Source organism: Lolium rigidum, chromosome 3 (genome assembly GCF_022539505.1).
Source record: "Lolium rigidum isolate FL_2022 chromosome 3, APGP_CSIRO_Lrig_0.1, whole genome shotgun sequence".
NCBI lineage: Eukaryota > Viridiplantae > Streptophyta > Magnoliopsida > Poales > Poaceae > Lolium > Lolium rigidum.
The window spans coordinates 27629595-27638974 of record NC_061510.1 but is presented as its reverse complement, the minus strand read 5'-3'; the positions used below and the strand labels follow the sequence as shown (position 1 = coordinate 27638974).

General features: G+C 41.2%; 1 protein-coding gene across 1 annotated transcript; it reads left to right on the top strand.

The window, feature by feature from the left end:
- The first annotated feature begins 643 nt into the window (after window positions 1–643).
- LOC124701345 (calcium-dependent lipid-binding protein-like) lies at window positions 644–8671 on the top strand. The gene is made up of 11 exons (XM_047233404.1): window positions 644–937; window positions 1064–1165; window positions 1953–2003; window positions 2745–2865; window positions 3256–3374; window positions 3462–3560; window positions 4228–4308; window positions 4390–4472; window positions 5287–5512; window positions 7324–7491; window positions 8032–8671. Exons 1-11 carry the CDS (start codon window positions 833–835, stop codon window positions 8401–8403), a joined length of 1527 nt encoding a protein of 508 aa, XP_047089360.1. The 5' UTR covers window positions 644–832; the 3' UTR covers window positions 8404–8671.
- The last annotated feature ends 709 nt before the right edge of the window (window positions 8672–9380 follow it).

The window sequence follows — 9380 nt, the reverse complement described above, 5'->3', positions numbered from 1 at the left end:
CTCGTGAACTAGGTCTCCTTCCGGTCATCGAAAACGCCATCTCCAACGACCTAAATGATCGCATTGCTGCACCGCCACGATCAACTCCTCGGGCAATATCGACAACGTCGTTCGCCAATGTGGATCAGCTTCTCCCAACATCCGTCATGCTCCTTCGCCGTCGCCGTAACCATTCACCCAGGAACATGGGAGAAAAGCGGCGATGTGGCTGCTAGACTGGTTCACACAGGAGGCTGATAGCAATTTTGCTGCGGGATGCGAGGAGGTGCGGTGGCAGTGGGGCTACGCGATGCACTATTCTAGGCTCGTTAGCACAATAGGGTAGCCAACCGTAATCAGGACCGTAAGTGGACATCCGGAGCAAGTGCAAAGACTGCAATATGGGAGTTTCTTTGCAGCACCATTATTAGAGAAATGCCAGCATGGCATGGACCTTTGGATTCGTCACCCGTGGGCCGGCCGTCGGCCGTCCCACCCACGGTGCCATAGCATAGCATAGTTGCCGTTTTGTCCCGTGTAATCGATCAAACCAATCGTATTTCCTCTATTAGCAAGTTGACTCCTTTTCATCACTGCTCCAGCGAACCAACAGCCAGCGTATACTCCCCATTAATTAGCTTCCACTAACGCACGCAATTAGCCCCCATCCTCCTCTCCCGATCGAATCCCCACTCTCCAGCCACAACCGCGAGCGCACGCCAAACCTCTCCTCGCCGGCCTCCTTCCGCTTGCCAGATCTCTCCCTCCGGCTGCCTTTTGCTGCTCCATGAAGCAGCAGGAAGGGGGGCGGACCTAGGGTACGCGCGAATCCAAGGTAGCCGGACCCGCTGCGATGGGGCTGATCTCGGGGATGTTCATGGGGGTGGTCGTCGGCGTCGCCATCATGGCCGGCTGGAGCCGCGTCATGCAGCAGCGGAGCAGGAAGCGCGTAGCCAAGGTCCGCTATCTCCGGTTCTCTTGCTACTACTACTCCATTTGGACTGCCGACCGTGCTACCAACTGCAAAGCTTGTTTCGCTGTTGCGGATTTTGTTTTTTTGTAAACAAAAAACATCTTATTACAGGCTGCGGATATCAAGGCCCTCGGCTCTCTCGGCAGGGACGACCTCAAGAAGCTTTGCGGCGACAATTTCCCCGAGTGGATTTCTTTCCCACAGTATGAGCAGGTCAGCAGCAGCAACGCTATGATTTTAGTCTTATTATGTACGTTATATAAACTTGAAGCGAAACTAGAATCACCTACTTGACCACTGGATTCGTCAACTGTAGTACTAGCATGTCTGTCTTGAAAAGTTGGTAGTTGCCACTTTTTTTTTACATGTTAGCATCTTCAAGTGCTGGTGGACTTAGGTCTGGTACAGTTTTCACATGTTAGCATCTGGAGTAGCAAAGTGCTGGTGGACTTAGGTTGGTCTGGTACACTTTTCTTGTTCAAATGCTAGACAAATATAGAGAGAGCCTTGGGTGAGTTGTAGGTGACACAACAACACTCGGTTACTTAAAGAAGCTCCTAGCTAGGCATCAAATGTCTGATACAGGGAGGCTTTTGAACACCCGGTAGCTGTTGAATTCGACTACTTCCGCACCATTGGATCTCCTCCCCTCAATTCATCTTCAATCCCTTGCCCAGTTCCCCCACCCGAGGTGTCATCTTCCTCCCACTCCACTACTGGCCTCTTGTCCTTTCCCACCACCTCTCCCACCACCTGGGACTGACTCCACACAGCGCACTGCATTCTCTCACCACCATACCGTGTTGCCCACAACCTGTCCACGCGCCAGTGCTGCCCTGCCCAACATCCACTCATTGGCTCAGACCATCAACCTCCTCCTTTCTAGAAATTATTTTGTGCGTGCAGTGGGTTTATGAGAAGCTGTTCATGCTTATTTCATTCTCTCAACATGACCTAGAATTAATATTGTGCCTACAATGTTTTTTTTTTCTCTTAACAGGTGAAATGGCTCAACAAGCATCTCAGCAAACTTTGGCCTTTTGTTTCCCAAGTAAGATTTTCTTTCCCTGTTCTAGCAAATCTAGAGTAACATAAACGGTCAAGTGTTTCACCAATTGGAAAATCATGCTTGCTAGTGAAGACGAATATGATATTCTTTTTTAGCAATTTCCATCCCTTGGTGTGTGGTGTTTCATCAACCTGTTGAATTGCAGACTGCTTCTTTAATTTTCTCGGCATTCCTATCCTGGCATTTCATGGGGTACATTCCATGTTCTTTTAGGTTTTGTGGATTTTGTTGCGAACCTTCCATCACTAAAAGCTTGAGATTTGTGTAGAACAGCTTGAAATCTTTAGTTACTTTTGTTGCTCTAATGTGAACATTTACTGAGCATAATAAAATGGTTTTGGCATTTGGAGTACCCCTGATTTTTGTTCAGTTGTTGCATCCTGGAGTTGCTGATTAATGGTTATGAACGTAGCCTGTTAAATGTTGATATTCTACTTAAATGCTGGTCAGACCAATGGTCAAATTTGTATAGATACCGTGTCAAAAGAAATTATACATCTATTGAATTTTTACTTACAGTTTCCACCAGGTGATGAAATGTGCCCTAAGTCGTTTGCTTGTGGTCACTGTTAAATATCATTAGATTGTTAATAAAGAAAACTGACAGCTTTCTTTGTTTTAGTACATACTACCATGCGCTAAAGCTTTTTTGCATTGTATATTCTACACTAATATCTGTATTCCATCTTTGTACTACTAACTATACTTCTCATGTGGTTTTAGGCTGCAACTGCAGTTGTTAAGGAATCTGTTGAACCACTGCTAGATGATTACCGACCTCCAGGAATAAAATCTCTGAAGTTCAACAAATTCTCTCTTGGAAATGTGTCGCCAAAGATTGAAGGTTTCATTTTATACTTTTTGGGCTCTCTATTATCTATTGCATGCTTGCTCTGTGTGTATGCCTTTTTTTTTGCACGATGTGTGCCTATTTTCTTAGCCAAGTGAGAGACCTATTGGCGTTAGGCCAGAACTGATAATGCTTATTCATCCCTCTTTACTTATGGTGAGCAAATAACAATGCTGTTTTTGTATAATAGTGCATATCTGGGATGTGATTTGTGCCGATATTATTACTCTTATTTCGGCTCTTTGTGATGCTAATGAACTTTTTTCCCTTCATGATATGAGTTCATGTTCCACGTTTACTAATGCCAGGCTAAACTAAATTTTAATCATGTTGCTGCTGTCTAGATACGTGTGACTGAAAGACATCATGTCATCTTTTTTGAAGGCATCCGTATCCAAAATCTTCAGCCAGGCCAGATCATAATGGATATAGATTTCCGCTGGGGTGGTGATCCAAGCATAATCCTTGCAGTTGATGCTCGGGTTGCATCACTGCCTATTCAGGTTTTGACTGTTTGTCTGTTTTTACTGTGGTTAACTTTGCAAAATTAAGCCCTCAATAAATTATATTTTCTGTGAAACATCTTTCAGCTCAAGGATCTCCAGGTCTTTACAGTTGTCCGTGTTGTATTTCAACTATCAGAAGAGATTCCCTGCATCTCTGCTGTGCTTGTTGCTCTCCTCGCAGAGGCATGTATCTACTAACCATTTTTCTTTTACAAGAGCTGCAATTTTCTATTTTACAATATTCTTAGTTTGCACAAGAGAATCATGTGTTTTTGGCTAAAAGATAGGAAGAAAAAGAGTACAAGGTAGCTGTGGACTGGTTTGTAATTAAGATGACATACAATTAACTTTGAGTTTTTTTGTTTTGTTTTATTCCTTACATTTATTGACTTTTAGTTTCTTCCGCATACAACACTAGACCAGAGCTGACCTCATAATGGATTGGTAACATAGAATATCAGGCCAGTCAAACCTGGGAAGGCCTTAAATTTAAACCAACATAGAATAGCTGCTCCTACTTATAAAATGACGTTATTTTGTGGCCTTACATAATGATGGTGGCAGCTTTGACACTGCCAGTCTTTTTTTTTATGGTACTTTGATACCACATATCTTATGTGTTGATACCTGATACTGGTGGCATTTCCACAAGACAGTGCAAGTTCATGCAGCGAAGCAACTAGATATTATAGTTGAACAGTTTTTAGATGTAATATTTCTGTTGACAACATATCACAAGAAGAATTAGGAAATATTCTATAAATGTTATTTCTGATGCTTGGAACCTCTTGCATTTTCAAATATGTGAATTTCCTGTATAATCTTTGACTGGGGTTTCTTTGTGCTTCAGCCAGCGCCAAAAATACAGTACACGTTGAAGGCTGTTGGAGGAAGCCTGACTGCTATTCCAGGACTTTCTGATATGATTGATGTAATGACTTGAGAATTTTTGAACATTGGATTCTTCTAACAAACTGTTTAGAACTGACATGATCCTTGTCCCTTCAATTAGGATACTGTCAATTCAATTGTCAATGACATGCTCCAGTGGCCACACAGGATTGTTGTTCCACTTGGTGTCAATGTTGATACAAGGTGAGTTTTCTTCATTTTACTGCTGCAATGGTCGACGGATCCCCGCTTTCCTGCTTGTGTGTGTTATGCCACTGGAAAACTTGTGCACATTAAATTGCAACTAGAAAGTTGTCTAGAACTAACTTCTTTGCAGTGGGCGTTGGCATGCTTATGTCGGGGAATTTTGCAGTGGCATATGCTGTTATGAACCATAGTTCTGTTATGAACCAAGGTTGGATAAAGACAGAATAGAGATGAGATAGACAGACAAAGATGAGACCATAGCCTGGGATGTGAACTTCAGAAACATTTGATATGCTCTTCCAGTTATTAGCAGAAGTAAAAGGACTACATTAAAAAGGAGATGTAACAGTCCAAACAAGTTGTATGAATTTACTAATAGGAAGAAAGTGGTCTAATTTTTTAAATCGGACAATCAAGTGTGTGTGGCGCAATCAATATTTTAGCATGCTACCATCCAGAAAGTTAGATTGAGCGACATTGTCATGGAGCTTTTCAAAATTCTATTTTGCAGCATCATTTCATATTTTGTTCCAGTCCAGCCCTCTCTAGTAGACACCAAGTCCTGCACTTCATCTCTAGAGAATCTTTGGGCAATCAATCTTATATTTCACATCATGGTAAAACGCTCTATTCATACACAAAGCGTCACAAAAACATAATTTCTTGGTTTAATTCTGTTAACTAGCTTATGAGGAATTTATTGGTTTAATTCCTTTCTTCATATTCCTTTTGGAGCTTCCTTGTATAATGTGCAAGATCCCAGTGGCATCTACTGACTTTAACTCTTTGGCTGTGTTTACTTTCTATGCAGTGAGCTGGAGCTTAAACCTGAGGGACGACTTTCTTTGACTGTAGTAAAAGCAACGTCTCTGAAGAACAAGGAGATGATTGGTAAATCTGATCCCTATGTGACCCTGTATGTGCGTCCGATGTTCAAGGTGAAAACGAAAGTCATTGGTAACAATCTAAATCCTGAATGGAATGAAACATTTGAGCTGATTATTGAAGACAAGGAAACCCAATCTGTCATTCTCGAGGTAATTCTATGTTGTTTTACTCCTTCCGTTTTTGAAGATGGACTAAACTGAGGTAAAATGCCAGCTATCAACTAAAAGTTATTTATTTACATGAAGTGAATATATCTAGAACAACTAAACCAATGCCAGCTTGTTTAGGCTCCGAAAAAGGAAAGCTTTGCTATGCTCACTGAAAAACTATTTGCAGTAGACTGTAAACCAAATAGATCGATGTGAGCAGTGTCAACAATTCTGTTAAATTGGGGCTCCAGCAAGCTATAGTGGATTGGTGGTTGTTCAGTTCAAGTCAGGCTCACCGATGCGTAGGTGTTCATGCATGGCCGGATGGCCCAACCTATCTTGCTCAGCCTAAATATACTTACATCAATGAGAAGTTGAGGGGACAATATTTGTTTTGATGACTTTGATGTATGACTAAATTGTCCATCTTTCCTGCAGTAAGTTAAGGTTTTGGTTTAGCTGGCTAGTTAATGAAACATTGTATCGGCACTAGAAGTCCTGAACTTAAGATGCTATTACTACTACTCTGGTGTAAAAATACTTAAAAGTTATATAGTTAAGGGGCTTGTAATGAGACTGAGAGTTCCAGTCTAATGGACCAGCTCCTCACCCATGACGAGTTTACATTGTTGGCCTAATAGAGCGTTATGTAAGTAGATTACCTGTCTTTCTTGATTATCAAACAGGTTAATGGTTTAGTAACTGATACATTTAATTTAATAAATTGACTAATTATAAGTGTTTTAAGACTTTATGTAAGTGAGGAGTGCAGATTTGCTATTGCTTTTTGTAGACACTTTAAGAAACATTAAGGCTTTTATCACAATTTTCTAGGAAGGTGTAATCGTGATAAGGATTGTACAATGTGGTGGTGCTATACTTAAATTCTTCATATATCAGTCCTCTGAGTTTCAAATTTATGCCCAGATGTCTTGATCTTTATAAGTCAACCTGAGAAAGCCTAGACAGCAACCAAAACTTAGCACGTGCCATCTCTGACATTGAAATAGAGGAAGCTTAACAGTTGTATTGTCATTTCTGTTGAACTAAACAAACAAACAATATCCAGACAAGTCTATCTTCAAATTTAGATATTCTGAAATGGACAAAATATCTGCACAGAGAGTGCAAACTGGGGTTCTTTCTTGAATTAAATATGTATGCGCATTGATTTAGAGTTGACCGCACGATGCCACTATCTTAGACTACTAATGTGTATTATCCCTGTCATGTATGTACGAGATCCCCAATCTCCATGTTAGGTAATTTACCTTTAAATTAGAAAGATGTCTTTTAGCTTGGGCCTTAAGCCAATTAGTGATAAGATCTATGATTTGTTACTTAGATTGGATTGATAATCCTCTATAAAGAGGAACCCCTATGAGGAATAAAGCAAGCAAAATTAGAGGATCAGCTCTCCTATCTTACCCTAGGGTTGAGAGCCACTTCTTACCCTAGTACACAACATATCCAACTGCTCATCCTTTGTTTGGGCAATTTGTATTGCTAACCCAAGAAATTGGCACTCTGGCATGATTCGGAGCGTTGCTTGGTGCCTTAGGCATCACTTCGTTGAAATGTTCATGCAACCCGGCTAGACATAAGTTGTTCATATCTTACTCCCTCCATCCTTAAACAATAGGTTCTTATGCACCCGGGAGCCGAATTGGATTTCCGCAATATACTCCCCTATATTGATTGTACTAACATCTTATATTATGGGACAGATGGGTAACAGTTACTATTGCAATTTGATTTGCTGATTTCTAGCATTTTTGTACTGGGTGACATATATGATCTGACTTCGGCAGGTTTATGATGAAGACAACCTTCAGCAAGACAAGAGGCTAGGTGTGGCTAAACTAGCAGTGAACAATATTCAGCCTGAGACTCCCTCTGAAATCACTCTGAAGCTTATGCAGTCACTGGATTCACTTAAAATTAAAGACTACGGGGATAGAGGATCATTACATCTTAAGGTTAGAGTGGGTATTCTATTTTCGCGTTAACAATATTGCCTTCAAGCTAAAGAATTCTATAGTAGATGTTAATGCGTACACAATGGGAGATTGGTGTTAGCATGGTTATCTCCATTGTGAGTCATAATAAGCAAAGCTGGATGCCCGATGTATTTCAGCCATAATTACGATTACCTTTTAGCATAAAACCAACATGTGCTTTTGGATCGGTAGTTGCTTGTATGTAGTATGGCTTGGTGGTAGCCCAATAACTGTCCTAGGATCTGCCCGTTGCGGTTGCCAGTGGGCATATTCTGGTTTATTGTTGCCCATGGGCGGCGTGAAATATCTTCCCTTGTCTGCAAAAACTGTTTCTGCATCTTATCTGTCATTGTTATATAAGTAGATTAATGGGTAATTAATTGCATGTGTAATTCATAAATAAGCACCGACTTGTTCTATTTCATGAACACATGTTTGTAAATGAATTTGGTTTGACTGCAGAAGACTAACAGTGAGGTTTCTGGGCAAAATAACTGATCTAATATTTTGAGTCATCAGGTCACGTACCATCCATTTACCAAGGAAGAGCAACTGGAAGCCCTGGAGTCGGAAAAGAGAGCAATAGAGGAGAGGAAGCGGCTCAAGGAGGCTGGAGTAATTGGCAGCACAATGGATGCACTTGGTGGCGCTGCATCACTAGTTGGTTCAGGTGTTGGGTTTGTGGGCACTGGCGTTGCTGGGGGTGTTGGGCTCGTGGGCTCAGGGCTCGGTGCTGGCGCAGGGCTTGTTGGTTCTGGTATTGGGGCCGTGGGCAGTGGCCTTGGTAAAGCTGGGAAGTTCATGGGGAGAACTGTGACAGGTCATTTGGGCATGTCCCGCAAGAGCGGCAGCAGCTCTACTGCTCCTCAGCCTGATCAGGCTTCTGCATAACATGGTGTACAGTTGGAGCAGTGTGTCATCTTTACTTTGGGTTTTCGATGAACCTGCCATACTTAGGATCATACGAAGTGCTATTTTCGGTTTGCATTTTCACTGTGCTGTATCCATGGCGCAATATTTTTCCACCATATGAACTGGAGTATTTGCCAATTGGTTCATTGTATTTTATTTTTATCTGAACTTATTCTAAGCAGATTTACTGTAAATTGGAAGGCAAGTTTTCACAAATTAATGAAATAGGATGGTATTTAATTGTTCATGTAATATTCATCTTCTGTTTGGACGAACGTACATAGACACACCATCCGTGGCGGTGAACATGGTTCTATCTACTGAGATGAACCGCTCCTCGCTAGTCCATCCATCTAATTAAATCCATTAAGTATGCTCTTGGAGAGAGAGAGACTAAGATTATGAAAATTGCCAGAGAGCAAAATGCAGCCTGGGCATGTCATGGCAAGGCTGGGTACTGGGTAGGGAGGATAAAATCACACAATTCTGGCTTAGGAGCTTTCCCCCAGTTCTTAGTGATATTGTCCAACAGGAATGTAATTCTGTCATAGTTTAATGGAATTTTTTCCTCGCAAAAAAAAAAAACTCACACACCATGTCAGCACACGTGCGTATTAGAAACTAAACTCGCTAATGGGGTATATGTACGGCCATTTGCATGTTTACCCGTCTTATATAAAGCTGAAGTATAAGGATTTCTTTTAACTCGGCAGCGATGATATCTTTCAAACTAGATCATACCATAATATGTTTCGACATTTTTTTCGGAACTGAAAATGAAGTTACCCAGAAGTAACGTGCAAGTTATCCAATATGTAGTATGTAAGTTACCCACCCAATGACGATTAGTTTGGTCTCGAAACTAGATCTCACTTCAAGTTGATATTTTTGTTTTTTTAGTTTAGAAATGATAACCTAGTTTGATAAGAGCATCTCTATTCTCTAGTAGACACCGC

Excerpts from the sequence above, each read along its gene's own strand:
- LOC124701345 (XM_047233404.1), top strand. The coding sequence starts at position 833 with ATGGGGCTGATCTCGGGGATGTTCATGGGGGTGGTCGTCGGCGTCGCC. Across the intron at positions 1,166-1,952 it reads CTTTCCCACAGTATGAGCAG|GTGAAATGGCTCAACAAGCA; the intron begins GTCAGCAGCAGC and ends TTCTCTTAACAG. Across the intron at positions 5,513-7,323 it reads CCCAATCTGTCATTCTCGAG|GTTTATGATGAAGACAACCT; the intron begins GTAATTCTATGT and ends TGACTTCGGCAG.